This window comes from Cyprinus carpio, chromosome B5, assembly GCF_018340385.1.
Source record: "Cyprinus carpio isolate SPL01 chromosome B5, ASM1834038v1, whole genome shotgun sequence".
In the NCBI taxonomy this organism is placed as follows: domain Eukaryota; kingdom Metazoa; phylum Chordata; class Actinopteri; order Cypriniformes; family Cyprinidae; genus Cyprinus; species Cyprinus carpio.
Window position 1 is genome coordinate 6,257,333 of NC_056601.1, and position 17,972 is coordinate 6,275,304.

The following is a 17,972-nucleotide window of genomic DNA, read 5'->3' on the forward strand; positions in this document are numbered from 1 at the left end:
CTTCAGACTGGCTGATTGAGAAAGGTTGTCATATAGTTTCGAGAAGGGTCACAATACTAGCACTTTCTCTCTCACCCACACAAACTCCTTCATGACTCCTATTTTAAAAAGCCAAATGCTGCAATCAGGCAAAACCTTTTTAAGCTGATTGGTTTCGGGTATGTCAGTCTAATGTACTACGAATGTTTACGACCAGGCTGAAATAAACCTGACTGGAATTCCAATTACCTTGCACATGCACCTTAAGTAGCACTTGGATTTATTTTCAGGGTATGAACAGTACCTAAAGAGTTGAGAAGTGTTTGCATTTTAATTATTTTATGCAAGTGAGTTGATTTTTCAGATCAAAAGGTAAAGGAGACCACTGGACTTGCTGATTTTCTGTTCTTTTTTTATTTTCTTTTTTCTTAAATTAGCAACTTTTTGTCCATTATTATTCCATTAGGAGCCTTATTATTGTCCTTTTCTTTAGTGCCATCGTAACAGGCTTATATATAGTGACTGCATCACTCAAATGGATCAATACACACCCTGCACGTCCCTCAGGAGCTGAACTGCTGCCTCAAAGGCGAGACAGTTGTGTCATAATGATGTAACTGCACCATAGGAGTCACGATCATGTGAGCGTGTTGACATCAGAGTTAGAAACAAATGAGAATCTGCGCACAACCTCAGCATATGACTTCAATAACCCTCTTTCGCAATGTGAGAATAATAGAGCAATCGCTTACTGACGCTGGATGTGTAGGGACTGGCGTCACTTTGCTCTATTAAGCTTGACTGTCCTCCTGATACACAGGGACTTGGTCTGTGTTGAGGTTTGTAGCTTGTTTCCAGACATGAGTGCACAGGCACTTGTTCTCTCCGTCTCTCTGTATCTGTGCCAGTCTTTCATTCACCCTCAGTGAGTGCACATCTGCACACGCTCATCTCCCACTTCAAGCTCCAGCTTTATTCTCACCCCTGGATTATTCGTCTATTACAGATGACATGCCACAGGAAGCTGTTAGGAAACTAGAACTGCAACTGGTTTAAAAGAGGTAAGGATCCAATCCCATCTCCTTAAGAAGTATGAATACTTTTTTAAATGAAATAAGTGACTTTACATTTTTATGCATTTGGCATTTGAACTTTTTAGTGTTATTAAAGTTAAAGATTTCATGGATTTTTTTTTTTTTTTTTGTGAAGCTGCTGTTCTTGGTTTTTGACGCAAATCTGTGCAAGACTTTATGATGTGAGTCATTAGAGTTTTTTCATTAAATTTGACATTGGCTCTATTTGTAAAAATAAGAGTATAAATAGTTACACCAAATATCGTTTTCAAATATGATTTTCCCACATAAATGTGAGAATCTTTTAAAACTTAATTTTACAACTATATATATGTGTGTGTGTGTGTGTGTGTGTATGTATATGTGTGTATATATATATATATATATATATATGTATGCATGTAATATGAAATGTAATTTTGAATTTAAGTTCAATTTTTAATTTAAGTTTAAATCATTTTATATCATTTATATATAACATTTATTTAAATGATGTTTAAAATGATAAACTTTAAATACTTAGTACATGCAAATAATCATTTTCCAAATGAACTGAAAAAGACATGAAAACTAAAGGAACTTCTGTTTGCTGCTTTCATTGTAAATAAATAAATGTGTCGTATGGACATGGAAATGTATCTTCGTATCAGTTGAGGAGGCTTATAATTTATTCTGGCAAACCTCGAAAGTGCAGTGTGGAAGCTTTCATTACCCTCATTAATCAAGACATACAAAAAAACTATTCTTATTCAGTTATCAGTTGATGTCACAGAGAGTGGGTTTTCATTTTCCCTGCAGGTGTTTTGAGAGGGACAAAATCAGCCTACCATTAGAAAGGAGAATTAAGTATTGCGTGATCTGGCATGAATCACAGATGCTTACAGGTGTGTGAAGTGGTCTGTTTGGTGCTCCACTTAAGCGCTGCTGCTGCAACAATCACCACCCTCGTCTGTTTTGGGCCTCATTTGCTCCATGCTTTTTAGCACGAGGCAGCAGCAGAGAGAGAGAGGCCTGTCATTAAAAATTCTCTCTGTTCCCAAGGGCGATTGAAGACTAGGGGTATGGGCACACAAAGCAGTGGTTTTAAATGCCAGCCCAGGGAGCTCTAGGAATTAGCAGCTTGAACCGAAATGTCCTGCAGGCATCAGGCAGTGTGCTTGTAGCAGACCAATCAGGACTTTAGCATGTCTTGATTTGAAAAGCAAAAACTGTCAGAACAAAGTGCTTTATTAGCATACACGTGGAAAAAGAAAGACGAGGGAGTCCTTGTTCAGGAAAGTCAAACATAATTAAAGGGATATTTCACCCAAAAAAGAAAATTTGATGTTTATCTGCTTACCCCCAGGGCATCCAAGATATAGGTGACTTTGTTTCTTCAGTACAGTGGTTCCCAATCCTGGTCCTGGAGAACCCCCAACACTGCACATTTTAGATGTCTCCCTATTCAAACACACCTGATTCAACTCATCTCATTAGTGAAGACTCCAAGACCTCAAATGTGTGCGTCAGATAAGAGAGACACCAAAAGCATGCAGTGTTGGGGGTTCTCCAGGACCAGGATTGGGAACCACTGCTTCAGTAGAACATAAACGAAGATTTTTAACTCAAACTGTTGCAGTCTGTGAGTCATATAATGGAAGTGGATGGGAATCATGGCATTGAGAGTCAAAAAAAAAAAAACATACACAGACAAAACCAAATTAATGTCAATGGTCCATTTGAGAGATAAGTGGCGGTAATGCACTTAAAAGTCTACGATCCGCCGTAAAGCAAGAAGAAGAAGACACGTCATACGCCAGCTGTTGACAACACGCTCAGGACAGTTCGGACATTGCGGTGAATCAGAGGTAAAAAACTATATAAATACTGTTCAGTTTCTTGCACAGACCGATTGTTTTTAATGTCTTTACACATCAAAGTATTGACACAAGCCGCAGGGTTTAATTTGGTTTTGTCTGTGTTTTTTTTTTTTTTTGACTTTCAAAACTGTGATCCCCATCCACTTCCATTATATAACTGACAGACTGCAGCGGTTTGAGTTAAAAATCTTTGTTTGTGTTCTACTGAAGCAGTGGTTCCCAATCCTGGTCCTGGAGAACCCCCAACACTGCATGCTTTTGGTGTCTCTCTTATCTGACGCACACATTTGAGGTCTTGGAGTCTTCACTAATGAGATGAGTTGAATCAGGTGTGTTTGAATAGGGAGACATCTAAAATGTGCAGTGTTCGGGGTTCTCCAGGACCAGGATTGGGAACCACTGTACTGAAGAAACAAAGTCACCTATATCTTGGATGCCCTGGGGGTAAGCAGATAAACATCAAATTTTCATTTTTGGGTGAACTATCCCTTTAAGGCTAATATTAAATTTAGGAATATAAAGGTATTATAATCCACACATTTTTTAAATGTATAACCAATGTGCTGATGCAATCTCTCACTTAGCATTGTCACATGCTGCCTCCACTTCCAAGATAAACTGCAGTTAAAGCATCAGCCCAGATTTTCATCCTTTTTATTTTATTGGAGGACAAAAAGATTCATCCTCTTACTCATCTTACCTCAACTCCAGTGAATTCACATTTATAAACCTGACTGAGGCAGTCTTGTGCTTGCTCTTTGTTAAATAAAGAGTGCACTGAGACTGCGCTCTGAGTTAAGAGAACAAGGCCACATGCACAATAGACTGCATAAAGGAATGCCGTCGTTCAATGAGGCAAATACAGACTGCCTCAAGCTATTGAATTTCAACCTACTGAAAAACTATTGCTCTTATAAGAACAGACTGTGCATGTCTGGTGCAGGCTAACATGTTAAATACAGCACTTATATTGCACCCGCTAATTTGAAAGTACAGTACAAGTTAAGCTTGTGACAGCATCATAACTTTCATGTGTCTCTGTCCTTTTTCTGTTAAAAAGCAGACATCAAGGTTACAGCAATGCACTTAAAATGGAAACAATGGAAATATTTTTTATTATTATTAAACCAAACTGGTTTTAGCTGTTTGGCCACCTGGTCTCCCAGCCATTTCTTTCTTTTTTCTTTTTTTTTTAGCTGGGTTACTATAAAACCACATTTTTTATCTCCTTTTTAAAAAAATATATGCCCAAAGTGCTGTAGCTTAACTTGTTTTAAACCCAGAATATTGCTTTTCATATGTTGCTTAATTGCATGTTAGGAACAGAAATATTCAGCAAAAATTAAAAGAATATAAAAGGGGAGTAATTAAATTTCATATAAAGGGGATTAGATAACTAATTCAGTTTTCTTATGTCTTCTTGTCAAGTGCCAACTAGATGAATGGTGAATGGCGAGAGACCCTAGATTAGAGTAGGAAGCCTCTCTAGCATATTATTCTGAGGCAAAGAGGGAGAGAACATTTCAATGTCAAAGAGTTATCAGGTTTGCTTTGATGCGAATGAATCAGATAAAAGGCAGACACTTAAGTAAAAACCTTGAGAAACTGTGGTTCTAATTCAGAGTGCTCTCCTTCTCTTGCCTGACAGAAGTCAAAGAAGAAATCAGCTCCTATGATCCACTGAGCCGACACGACATTAGCCTTTCAACGGTCTCACCACTTAATCATGGAGGACTCGACAGAGGTGCGGACGGACGGAAACTCTTTGCTTAAAGCAGTGTATCTGTGCCGCCTGAGGTTGACGCGTCTGCTTCTGGAAGGAGGGGCTTACATTAATGAGAGTAATGAGAGAGGAGAAACTCCACTGATGGTGGCCTGCAAAAGCCACCATGCCGATGCTCAGAGTGTGCCAAAACCCAAGATCATCAGGTGGGTCTACTGTAAGTTAATTACACCAGCTGATTGTGCCATCAAACGTGGATATTAGTTTATAATTATGTACTTTAAAAATGTTATTCATACATCAGTACAATGACTTCTGTATGATGAGTGTGTTTTCATTTCTAAAATTAAATTTATTTTGATGTTTTTGGAGGGGACATTAAGTAAAAGGATCATCAGGATGAGATGTGTGTCCTAAAATAAAATAAGAAAAAAAAGTGTAATTTAAAAAAAAATATATATAGAAAAGAAATCTTAAGTAGTTTGGCATAAACTTATTTTTAATTCTTAGAAAATAAATATTTAAAAAAATTGCTTGAATGTGTCAAAGGAAACAATTCTCTTAAACTAATATTTAAACAAAAATAATAATTTTAAAAAGGTTTTGCCATTACAGATGTATTACTGTAAGATTATTATATATATTTTTTTTAAATATAGAAAATAAAACATTACTTAATGAATTACAAAATAAATGTATACTTAGTTTAGCAATAATGCATTCAATTGCTAAAAAAATGATAGTAAAGACATTTGTAATGATTCAAAAGATTTCAAATATATGCTGTTCACTTGAACTTTTTATTCATCAAAGAATCCTGAAAAAAATGCATTATGGTTACCACAAGAAAAAGCAACACAGCTTTTTTAACATTGATAATAAAAAATGTTGAAAATGCACACCAAGCAATTTCCTGAGCACTAAATCAACATATCAGCATGATTTCTTGAGGATTATTTGACACTGAAGACTGGAGTAATGGCTTGCCATCACATTTTAAAAGATGTTTAAGTAGAAAATGGTTCTTGTAAAATGTTATTACAATTTAAAATATCACTGTTTTACTTTATTTTTGATCAAATAAATGCGTGAGACCCCAAACTTTAGAAATGTAGTGTAACAGTTTTTGTGTGTGTTTACACTCATGGGTATTCAAGGGGTGAAGAAAATATTGAAATTTGATTAATGCTAACAACTGAATTATTTCTTAAAATTGTCACAAAGGTTTGTAAAAACCACTTGAAACAAACATGAATACCTAAAGTACATATCTTTTTAAGTTAACAAGATATAATTTTTTTTTCTTCATTTTTTCTTTGTCATGGATACTCTGATATGCCACTGATCAATTCCTTTATGATTTCACTCTGACAAATCAATCTTCTCAACAGGTATCTTCTTGAAAATGGTGCGGACCCCAACATTCAGGATAAGTCTGGTAAGACCGCCCTAATGCATGCCTGCATAGAGCGGGCAGGCGATGAGGTGCTGTGGCTTCTGCTCTCCAGTGGAGCTGACCCTAGTTTGGAGGACCACACTGGTTCCTCCGCTCTGGTCTATGCAGTTAATGCTGGAGACAAGAATGCACTGAGAGTACTACTGGACGCCTGCAAGGCCAAGGGCAAAGAAGTTATCATCATTACAACAGACAAACTACCATCCGGAAGACAAATGACCAAGCAGTATCTGAACGTACCACCTCCTCCAAATCTTGAGGACCGGTTGCACTGTGCCCCTGCGTCATGTATGTGCCCGTCTGAAATTAAACTCTGTACCCCTCTTATCTCACCACCCTCCAATAACCAATCAGAGACCCTGGGATCCACACCAACACTGTCCACATCCAAGCCAGGATCACCGACTCAAGATTCAAGCCCTCTGCAAGCAGCTAGTGTGGCGAAGCTGTTGCATCTACAGAGGCTTCACTCTGAGCCCTGGCTGAAGATCCCTCCATCTCTGCTCCTGCAGCAAAGTAAGTCCTCATCCTTGACTGAGGAGCTTCTAGATATCACTCCCGAAGAGGAGCTCTCTTTTGGGTACAATGGTTGCAGACCTCCACTGAGAGCGACAGTAGCTCGGCACCAAAGCATCGACATCAAGGACTCTACTGGTCTGCTTAGAGCCTTTGAGACAACATCTGATGCTGAAAGAGAACTAACAAAAGAACAGAAATGGCTCAGTAGAAAAATGTCTTATGATGGTGAATTGCTACCACACTCTTCCTCACATCAGAACCTCAAACAGGCATCCATCTCAGATGCTGCCCCTGTGGACCGGAACCCAGACTGTCTTCCCAACCTGGCCGTTTCAAGCCTACGCAACGTGTTTCGCCGGCGTAACATTGGAATGGAACACTACAGTTCTGACTCTCAGTTGCCTCAATTTGGGAGCCAACCCTCTGAGGACCTCGGGAAGACTGGAGGGGGAGGAACCGGGGGGACGGAGAAACGCAAGCTTGTTACCAGCCGCTCCTCCACTCTCTCTGGATCCAGAGAGTCTCTGGAGAGTCTCGTTCAGAGGAGGAGCCCAGCCATGCTGGAGCGGAGGGGATCCGGAGCCCTGCTCCTAGATCATATCTCGCAGACCCGGCCTGGTTATCTGCCACCTCTCAATCCGCATGCACCCATTCCAGATATTAAAGTCAATACCAATGTTGGCCTGAACAGTGGAAGCAAGCCTGTGGCAGGAACTACACCCATTGTTTCTGGATCGAGGCATTTTGTGCCTTGTGCCCCGAGCCATCCCAGAGATCACAAGAATAAGAAGAGTCTGCTAAGACGACACTCCATGCAAACCGAGCAGATCAAGCAGCTGGTCAATTTTGAGGAGATCTTTGGTCAGTAAACATTTAACGTAATATGTCAAATCTACACTAAGGCCCTGTCCACACTGAGATGCGTTTAGCCGAATACGCATAATTTTTTTATCGTATAGGTGTTTCGTCCAGATGGATCCGGCATATTGGGAGAGTTAAACCGATATTTTTTGAAACCGGGTCCCAGAGTGGATAAATCTGAAAACGCCACCCTTGCGTTTTCATGTGTACAGCCAATCCGTATATTTTTTGAAACGATGACGTCATCAGCCCACGTCTCGCCCCTAGTCAGACACTGTTACGTCACGTAACAGCAACAAAAACATGAACAAACACTGAACGTGAACTAAATGTATTGTTCCATGTTCATTTGTATACCGCGTGCAAGGTTTATGCGCATAGTCCAAGTCTTCTTCTCTGTTTTTAGTGTATCTCTGTGGCAGAATTACAGTGCTACATGCTGGTCTGGCATATATACTACATTGTTTTGTGGTTTCGTGTGAACGCAGATATTTCTTGAAATGAGGGGGAAAAAGATCGGCTAGGGAAAGCTTTGGCCTTGTGAGGAAGTCTGAAATCTGAAGATAATACATGTATAAATCGTATTTCAATCTAACATCTCAACCATCTCCCTTTATGCACTTTCCAGACTGGACAATGGGAATATGTTTGTTTTGATCATTTGTAAACTTTACTGCACTTTACTTCTGTTCTTTGTGATCTCACTCGTAAGTGTACCGAATCAGAAAATTGACACTTTGTTGCTGTTTAAGGCACTGCTTCCTCTTAAACCTGATTCATGTCTGCAGTGTCTTGGTATTTACAAGAAACAAGAAAAGAAACAAACAAGAAAATTTACCTTGTATTTACCCATTGACTGTAAATTAATTCAGTATAAAACATTGCTTTCACATTCTTGCATTTATAAGTGTTGTACAGTATTTACTTAAATCTGCATGCAGTTACACATGTTGAGAACATATTTTCTGCAAAAATAAAAGTATTAATTTAAGATAACACTTTCACTTTTCTTGTGAATATATCTGTTCTTCTAATCTTTCTAGTTATCAAATACGTCTAAAAAAAAATCATGATTTAGCACAACTGTTTTCACTTAAATATTACTTGAGCACCAGATCAGTAGATTAGAATGGTTTGGGACGGATCATGTAACACTGAAGACTGGAGTAATGATGGCTGAAAGTTCAGCTTTGCCATTACCGGAATAAATGACAATTTTAAACTGTAATAATATTTCACAACATTACTATTCCAGCCGTATTTTTATCACACTTTTGGACATACTTCTTACAAAAACAAAAAATATTACCGACCCCAAAATTTCAAACTGCGGTTAATGTTAGAGGCATAAACATTTTTTCTCATAAATGTATTGTGCATTTGTGATGACAAAATTCAAATATACAAAATGTTACAGAATGCAAACGTAAATTACAAAAATATAAAATTTCTCTGAGAGTTGTATTTGTGTCTCTTTGTACATTAGTGGGTAATTAAGCATGTCAACCAATGAAATGCATGTTTAAACCTTATTGCATTACTCAGATACAGAATACATGTTGATAGGTGAATCCACAGTTCACATATTCATGCACTATTCCAAACCGTGATTAGTGTGTTCACACTTATGTTTTGTTACATGACTTATAGATTGTGTTTTATTGCTGTTTTACATATTAAAGACAACATCAGTAAGTGAATATTTGCTTTTTAGGTGTAGCCAGGTAGTCCTTTAAACTGTTTGATCTGAGATTCTAACAGATCATAGTAGATTCTGGTTTTGCTGAAGTTTTGCCTGTAGAGCAACAGATCCTCCACTGTAAGAACATCATGTTTGCCTGTCCATACAGTCAGGCTGTATCTGAGAGAGAGAAGGTGAGATGTTAAACAGAATCTCATTTACAAGGCTGACATTAAGGTAGATAACAATCAACTTCACCAGTGAATTAAAATGTATGAATGGTCTTTTAAATTTGGCATCTTAAAATAACATTGTCATTAAAGACTTCCTTCTATTGATGCTTTTTCATGGAACAAATAAAGACCATACTTCCCATTCACTTGGCTGAGTAGTTGAAAAAATTAACTTGCACAATCGCCTTTAAAACAACTGTTGAAGAGCAGCACTATCTCTGTAGAGGAGGATTAAGCCTTCCCTTCACATCCTCTGAGACCTCAGAACTGACCTCCAGTAAAGCAATGAGTTGCTATTCCAGTCACAAACAAGTGTAATGGACAAGCCAGAACCAAATTATCCAGCAAGAAATTACTAAGCATTAGAATGAACTTGATTGTGTCCTTCCTTGCTTATATTACACAAATCAATCACAGAGGTAATAAAAAGGCTCCTTCACACAGATGTGTGGCTTAATAGCCTCTATAACAGTAAATATGGACATACATTTAAATAGACTGATTAATGGAGAATTTCTCACCGGTCTGACTGCTTCAAGAGCCACTGGAACTGTGGGAAGGACGCGGGAAGAAGAGCTGCTCGGACTGGAAATGTGACTGGCTGCTTTAAAGATCTGCATAATTCTTCCATCTGATGAACCATCTCCCAGCTATAACCTATTTCCCAAAACAACACAAACACAGGAAATAATAATCAAGGTCTGAATAACAATAATTGATTATTAAGGCTGTAATACACCAAGGGAAGTCAAATCCAAAGGCTGGGAGGCAAAAAATAAAAGTACTTTTATTTTCATACAAGGACAGACCAAATAGATGCTAATAACAACAAAACAGTATATAGCTCATCAGCTTTTCATTGTGGTTTTGATTTGATTTAAATGCAAAATAATCTGTGTGTGTATATACTGCCATTCAGAAGAGATTTTTGTGAAAAAAAGTTTCTTTTCCTCACAAAGATTGCATTTATTTCATCAAAAAACAGTAAAAACGATAATTTTATCAAATATTATTACAATGTTTCAATTTTCTAAAACTGTCCTCTGTTTAAATATTTATTTTAAAATCAGATTTTATTCCTGCTATGGCAAAGCTGAATTTTCAGCAATCATTAATTCAGTCTTAAATGTCACAAGATTCTTTAGAAATCATTCTAATATGCTGATTTGATGCTCAAGAAACATTTCTTACTATTAATGTTGAATACAGGTGGGCCGCTTAATATTTTTGTGTAAAGTGTGAGCCTTTTTCAGGATTCTTTGATGAATAGCAACAGCATTTATTTTATCTAGAAATTACTTGTAACATTTAGAAATGCCTTCACAGTCACTTTTGATCAACTCAATGCATCCTTTATGAATAAACATCTCACTTTCTTCACACAAAATAAAAATCTTACTAACCCCAGACTTATATATAGCTCACTTCTGATTGCCAATAAATACACAACTTTAGTCAGTGTAGTGTAGTAACATTCTTACCGGGATTGTCTGCATCTACATCCCATCCAGTGGTCCAGCCCAAAGAGAGAACATCATTTTCTGATTTTTGCGCTACTTCCTGTAGAAACACATGAGGGTCCAGAGGGGTGGCTGTGCCTCTAGGGCCAGGGAGAATATCAGCATTGATCCACACGGGTCCCTGCAGCTGATCTCGGACCTCTTCCAGTAGAGTCATGGATGGGGATACAGCTGCGAGACTGTGAATCAAAATGCAAATCAATGCTGATCTGTCACTCATTCATCAGCAGCAAGGACAGTGTGGGAGAAATCAATCTAAACAAGCAATATGACTAGTGCCAACATGAGCGTTATTCAAATTTAAGAATATAGAATAATAATAATAATAATAATAATCAGCCACCTTTTGAAATCCAATTTTATTCCTTTGTCTGATTTCACAACTTCTTTAAGCCAGTCCTGCAGAGTTATATCACTGTCATTGTCAGGGGGGTGAGCCATAATAGGCACTTTTGGATCTTGACCCCTGAGAAGTACATCTGCTTCGATCATCTGTGCAGAACCTCAATGAAGAACAAAGAGAAGAAAGAGAAAACATCATCATATAACACATTATTTCGTTAGAAAAACGAAAGGGAACAGTAGGAGCAAAGCAAACGCTTCTTCATATTTGTACTCACCTTGTAGAGCCTCTGTGAGTTTGCTCTTACTGTTTGCTGCATGATTCCACTCGATATCAGCAGCATCTTTTCTTTGTATCGTCCCCTTGTTGAGGAAATATTCCAGCGTATGTTCGCTCATTGGTCCTACGAATATGCAACATACGATCTTACACTGATTCTTTTTCATCTGGACCAATGCAATGATAGTATCTGATTGGACAGCTAGCAAGTTAGCTTTCTTACCTTTGGAGTTTGACAGCGAGTGTAGTTTGAGGTAGCAAACGACAAAAGATGCGATAACTGTTGTACATAAGATAAAACGATACCATTTATGTTTAACTAACCCCATATATTGTTATTAGTGATATACATTACGATTTACATTACGACAGCTAACTTCCTAAACCGGTAGCATGAAGCATTATGGGATGTGTAGTTATTCAGTCCTCTGTATTTCTCTCTTTCACTTCACGAAAAGTACAGTGCCGGGTAAAGTTTTGGTTATTGTGAATAATAATTATACCGTTATTAATAACGATGAAAATACGTTTTAAAACACAATGACAAATTTTGCCAAAAATTAAATAAAAATAGAAGTAAAAAAAAGTAGGCCTAGTGCTGTCAAACGATTAATCACATCAAAAATAAAAGTTTTTGTTTGCATAATATACGTGTGTGTTCTGTGTATATTTATTATATGTATATATAAATACACACACATACAGTATATATTTTGAAAATATTTACATGTATTTGCATGTCTATATTTATATTCATATAATTTATATTATAAATAAATATATTTAATATATAATTTTTTTTCTGAAATATATACATGCATGTGTATATGTATATATATAATTATAAATATACACAGTACACATACATATATTATGTAAACAAAAACTTTTATTTTGAATGTGATTAATCACGATGAATCGTTTGACAGCAAAAAAAAAAAAAAAAAAAAAAAAAAAAAAAAAAATCCCCATTCCCTGTGTGAACCATGATATTTACAGATTTCATTTTGTAAAGAAATTTATTCATGGGCACTTTTAATTTCTAAAAAAATAAATAATAATAAGCATAAGCAAGCATAAGCTGTTGGAAAAGGTATATAATGTTTGTCCAAATATTTCACTACAAAATTTACAATATCTGTTTTGCATTATATAACTGTTGTGAAGCTGTAGAGATAAAAATGAAACTGATATTGGTGACACATTGTTTTCGTTAGCACTGTCATTCAGCTTAGATTTTTTATTTGTTGGCTTTTGATGCATAGATGAGGGAGGATTTAATTTTATAATCTATTTAGCTGTGCATTTTCAGAGGCGGACAGTAGTGAAGTATTTTTTACTTTTACTCAAGTAAATTTAAAAATATCTAGTATATCAGAGTGTTTTTCTTTGGAAAACTTTACTTCACTACAACTTCACAGCATTATGTCATACTTTTTACTGTACTTCATTTCATAAATAAAAGTTGTTGTTTGTTTTACCTTTAATACTTAAGAACATTAAAAATGTAGTACTTTCTTGTACTCAAGTAAATCTTTGAATTACTTTTAATTGAGTAAAAGTAAGAAAGTAATAGATTTCTAATGTAATTAAGTATTAAATGATATGTAATATGAAACATAGTGCAGTAAAAAGGACAATATTATGCTTTGGAATGTTGTGAAGTAAAGTTTTCTAAAGAAAAACACTAATAAAGTACAGACACTTGAAAAGTACTTTTACAGCAGAGTTAAAATAATTAATCACCATCCGCCTCTGTGCATTATGCATATTAGATCCTATCAATTGGTTAGAAGTTCTGTTATTCTAGGTTATTCAGGGTTACCTGATGTTTTGGCACATTCTAGGTATTTGCACAAAATATATGAAAATATTGAAGTAATACAACATGAAACTTTATTCTTTTCTTGTTCTTTTAAACATCTTTATTGTCAGTTTCTTTAATTTCAGTGGCGGGTTGATTTGGTTTGGAGGACTGCTCATCGTGAGCTGCAGGGCTGTCAGGAACAGAGAGATGCTGTCCACAGCTGTCTGCAGAGCATCCACAGTCTCTTCCTCTGCTCCACTCACTCTCCTCAGGAGCTTCTGTTTTTGTTTTACTGTCTTTGTGTGAGAGGCCCAGCTCCTCTAGATGCATCTGGAGACGTTTTTCCAGATCTTCAGTGTTTCGCGCCAACATGTAGCTCACCTTCCTCTGATGCGCCAAAGCCTCCTCTTTGTCATTTAACTGGAGAGGGAAGACAACCAAAAAGTAGTAAACTCAAAATGTATAGTGAACGTATATAAAACTTTTGAACATAGGCCATAATTAAAAGTTTACTGACCAGATCAAGCAGCATATGCAGTGTTTCATTTGAATCGGCTGATATCTTTCCTTCGCTTGTTGTGGGCAGAAATTTCTTTAGCCTTTCACTTACACTGAGAGACCCTTGCTTCCCTTTAAAATAAGATTAAAAAATTATTAGAAATAAAGAGAGTGGCATTGTAAAACTACAGCATTGTGCCACATGAAACTGCAGTAATGATGTCTACCAGAGAGAGTACAAGGAAAAGACTGACCAGTTGTAGAAATGAGCCTGTGGTCTTACTGGTTAGTGCACTGCTTTCTGTTTTTGGTCCAGAATATGCATTCATTTTTTTTTTTTTTTAATTGATTGATTGCAGGAGCCAGGTCTATCATCATTAACTAAACCTATTCAAACATTTTTACTAAATGTAAATAAAGCTTAGGATATTACATAAATATTAGATGAAAAAACATAAACAGTATGAAGCAGTAAAATTACTGGAAATAAATAAAAACTTATACTTTATCTACACCTAAAACAGAAAATAAAAATGAAATCTAATAATGACATATATATATATATATATATATATATATATATATATATTATATATATATATATATATATATATATATATATATATATATAAACAATGTTTAAAAATCTAGATATTAATAAAAACTTTAATTATAATGATATATACGGACCCAGGACCACAAAACCAGTCACAAAGGGTCAATTTTTTTAAATTGAGATTTATCCATCATATAAATCAGCTTTCCATTGATATGGTTTGTTGTAAGGACAGGACAACATTTGGCCAAGACACAACTATTTAAAAATCTGGAATCTGAGGGTGCAAAAAAATCAAAATATTGAGAAAATCACCTTCAAAATTGTCCAAATGAAGTCCGTAGCAATGCATATTACTAATCAAAAATTAAGTTTTTAAATATTTATAGTAGGAAATTTACAAAATATCTTCATGGAACATGATCTTTATTTAATATCCAAATGATTTTGGCATAAAAGAAAAATCAGTAATTTTGTCCCATACAATGTATTTTTGGCTATTGCTATAAATATACCCATGTGACTTATAGATGGTTTCGTGGTCCAGGGTCACAAATATAAATGATACTAAAATAACACAAGGCCCTAACTTGAGCCAAAAAAAGCACAATTTATGATATCATTTTAGTCAGATTTTATTGCTGATTTTACATGCTTTTTGAGATTTCTGTGGACAGTTTTAATGAAAGTGGCATATGTTACAAATACAATGCATGATTTTTCTCAGTTTCAGCTAGGTGAGCAGCACTTTACCTCTCTCATGCCTTTGGTAATGTGGCTGGTGTTTGTCGGTCTCAGCCTGCCGGAGCACGTTCTCACCGACTCTCCTTAACTGCTGCTCAAAGGCGATGCGGAAAGCATCCATCATGACATAAGCCTCCTCCTTCCTCTTCTGCTGCTCCTCCAGCTAATGCAGACAAATGCATTGTGTTACAAGACCCTCAAAGACAAATGAGCAAAGCCAGCGCTGTAATGGATTTAATACATGTATTGGCTGAATAGGAGGGTTAATTTGCAAGGTAATGGAAAAGAAGTATTGACAAATACAAGACAAGCACCTCTTGCTTGAGCTGGAGAACCTGTTTGCGACTTGCATAAGCACTTCTAGCACAAGAGCACGGCTCGCCCCCATTAAAGTTACACTGACATGCCCCATACACTGCCAGCTGAGAGATAAGAGGATAGAGAGCTGTTTAGTCCAGAACAAAGCCGTTTAACACAGACTACAATTCATCAACATTACCTCTAGTGCCGAACCGTCTGTTCTCAGGCTGCATGGAGGCTGAGTTCTCTGGTAGTCCCTTCTTTCCTTAGCACTGAGCATAGACAGGAGCTCCAGACATTTTTGGCTCAGAGCTGACACAACATGCAAAATTATGCACTGGAAACAAACCAGCAATTGGGTCCTGAAATAAATGCAAGAAATATGAATTGACTTACAAGCATTCTCTGTCCTTTGCTCCTGATGCTCTCTCATTTTCTCCTCTAGTGCTTTCTTTAGGGCTTCATTTTCTGCCAACACCCTGAAGTGGTATAGACATGAACCAGTGACATGTGGGCATTTTTAAAGTGACATGAATTTAAAACAGACCCCATTTATACAACATAACCTCAATATATAGCTTGAGTCTTATTGTGAATGTTATTAAAAAATATACTTTTTTTTTTATCAAAGATTTTTGCGGATAGCATTTCACATTGACCTTTTAGTAGGAATGCAATAGTGGCAAATCACCAGAGAGATGACTGTTGTTTTTGATTCATGCCAACTTTAAAAGTGTCTTTTTGCATGGGTATACCTCTCATACTTTAAACTCCATGAGTTTTCCACATTCTTGAACTGCACCTGGTTGAAAGTGATCTCCCATTGCAGTGCATTGACCTCCTGTGTGGAAAAGAATTCAAAGAAATGAGATCATATTTGTTAGGAAAATGCCTACATTAAAAATGATTAAAAGCGGTTTAGTTATTGTTTGAGTAGGACACCTTTTCTAGGGCCTTGTTCCTCTCTTCACTCTTCTGAAGCAATATTTTAGTATGACAAGTTGCTTTGTCCAAGATTGCCTTAAGGGACAAAATGTAGCACAGAGCTTTAAACCACTTCATAAATAACCTAATAATTATATTAATCATCAAAATATTTTGAAATACCTGTCCTTGCAAGATCCTAAGAGCTTCATGTTTTCCCTCCAGGTGGCGATGAGTGACCTCCAGTTCTGTGCGTAACAGCTCCACTTCCTGATATGGAGCGAAGATTTACATACACCTGAGGCATGCTCATATGTGAAGATGTATATCTTTTCTTTATTCCATGCAAAAACTCACAGGGGTGCTACTTTTCTTCAGCTTGTCCACTATTGTGTAAGACATGGAAAATATTTTGTTGGAAAGTCTCATTAGTAAGTTTACCTCTGTGACCTCCTGTAGTCTTCTCTGCAGCTCTTCACTTGTGTCCTCAGAAGAGCTTTCTACAACAGAACGCAGTTAGATGCAAAAAATAAGACACTTTAGTTTTTTGCATGTCAGCACATGGTTTTCTAGGTTTGCCAACACATCATATCCTGGTAGTAGTGTGGTTCTCAAATGGCTATTGTTGAATATTTGTTTAAGTACAGAATTGCTCAAGGGAGTACACAAAGTTCCTCCCTGATAAGAAACAGCAGGTGTTGACTTCACCAAATACTGCAAATCAACAGAGCATGCACAGTAAAAAACCCCTGGTCGGACATTACCAGGAAGTTATTGATAGCTATAAACATGACTCACTGTTTTTTTTTTTTTTTAAAAACTCTACACAGTATAGCTTAGTCTGCTCTGTGTCCAAGAAAGAATCTAAGAGGTCTGAAGGGTTTAAATGATTTTAGATACCGGTCCAGAAGACTAACCCGACTGTCTTTTCTCCCACCATGCAGCTCGTTCAGCTTCCAATTCTTCCCTAAAAACAGCATACATGGCTTTGCATGATGTCCAAGAGAAGGGTCCATTGCTTCTTTCGCTGTCCCCTTTGATTGGTCGTGACTGAGACAGGAAGCCCAGAAACTTTCCCTTACTCTTCATTTGTGGGAGATGGTCATGATGTCCTCTGGATCTGGCCCCCATGCCATCACCTAGATCCCCCTCTCTCATGTCATCTTCTGTGGGGCACTGAGGGCATAAACCCTCACCTTGCATCACAATAAACTAAAAAAAATAATGAAAAAAAAAAAAGAGTCAAAAAGTATAGCCTATCAGTTATGTTAAGTACTACGCCTAAATAAAGACATTAAAACTGAAGTCTATGTAAATATCATGTTTGACAGTCAAAACAGAAGACATGGAGCTCGTGTAGCTTACTGGTGGTCAACGCAAAACGAAACTTTTATCGTTCCTTGAAAGTAGAATAATAAAGTTAGACAATAAAAATATAATCATTACAAACCTTTATGAGAACCTTGAGGGGTCGTATTTGGTTAACAAGAACTACGGCGAAATTCCACACAAGACTTTCCGCTGACTTTGTGACGAAGTGAAACTAGTAAAGGGGCGTGTCTGACCCAAAAGGTGCTTTATTACAAAAGTACACAATATAGATCGTGAAATATGTCG

The 17,972-nt window shown here is 36.7% G+C and overlaps 3 protein-coding genes across 7 annotated transcripts; 1 reads left to right on the top strand and 2 right to left on the bottom strand.

Moving 5' to 3' along the window:
- Window positions 1-7,825, top strand: ankrd34bb (ankyrin repeat domain 34Bb). 2 transcript variants are annotated; one of them, XM_042723906.1, is made up of 3 exons: window positions 1-1,040; window positions 4,560-4,840; window positions 6,026-7,825. In XM_042723906.1, the coding sequence occupies exons 2-3, from the start codon at window positions 4,638-4,640 to the stop codon at window positions 7,476-7,478; spliced, it is 1,656 nt and encodes a 551-aa protein (XP_042579840.1). In that variant the 5' UTR covers window positions 1-1,040; window positions 4,560-4,637; the 3' UTR covers window positions 7,479-7,825. The 2 variants fall into 2 exon arrangements, with proteins under 2 accessions (XP_042579840.1, XP_042579841.1); XM_042723907.1 differs by lacking the exon at window positions 1-1,040 and adding an exon at window positions 2,747-2,899.
- A 478-nt stretch (window positions 7,826-8,303) lies between these two features.
- fam151b (family with sequence similarity 151 member B) lies at window positions 8,304-11,890 on the bottom strand. 3 transcript variants are annotated; one of them, XM_042723910.1, is made up of 6 exons: window positions 11,750-11,890; window positions 11,525-11,650; window positions 11,248-11,407; window positions 10,866-11,083; window positions 9,906-10,041; window positions 8,304-9,331 (listed from the first exon to the last, which is right to left on the bottom strand). In XM_042723910.1, the coding sequence occupies exons 1-6, from the start codon at window positions 11,853-11,855 to the stop codon at window positions 9,181-9,183; spliced, it is 897 nt and encodes a 298-aa protein (XP_042579844.1). In that variant the 5' UTR covers window positions 11,856-11,890; the 3' UTR covers window positions 8,304-9,180. The 3 variants fall into 3 exon arrangements, with proteins under 3 accessions (XP_042579844.1, XP_042579846.1, XP_042579845.1); XM_042723911.1 differs by having other exon boundaries at window positions 9,206-9,331; window positions 9,872-10,041; window positions 11,750-11,873; XM_042723912.1 differs by lacking the exon at window positions 11,750-11,890 and having other exon boundaries at window positions 11,248-11,396.
- A 1,428-nt stretch (window positions 11,891-13,318) lies between these two features.
- ccdc125 (coiled-coil domain containing 125) lies at window positions 13,319-17,956 on the bottom strand. 2 transcript variants are annotated; one of them, XM_042723914.1, is made up of 12 exons: window positions 17,806-17,956; window positions 17,273-17,567; window positions 16,797-16,855; window positions 16,539-16,625; window positions 16,374-16,451; window positions 16,187-16,272; window positions 15,828-15,910; window positions 15,631-15,743; window positions 15,446-15,553; window positions 15,141-15,294; window positions 13,851-13,963; window positions 13,319-13,753 (listed from the first exon to the last, which is right to left on the bottom strand). In XM_042723914.1, exons 2-12 carry the CDS (start codon window positions 17,556-17,558, stop codon window positions 13,442-13,444), a joined length of 1,479 nt encoding a protein of 492 aa, XP_042579848.1. In that variant the 5' UTR covers window positions 17,559-17,567; window positions 17,806-17,956; the 3' UTR covers window positions 13,319-13,441. The 2 variants fall into 2 exon arrangements, with proteins under 2 accessions (XP_042579848.1, XP_042579849.1); XM_042723915.1 differs by lacking the exon at window positions 15,446-15,553.
- Window positions 17,957-17,972: the final 16 nt, after the last annotated feature.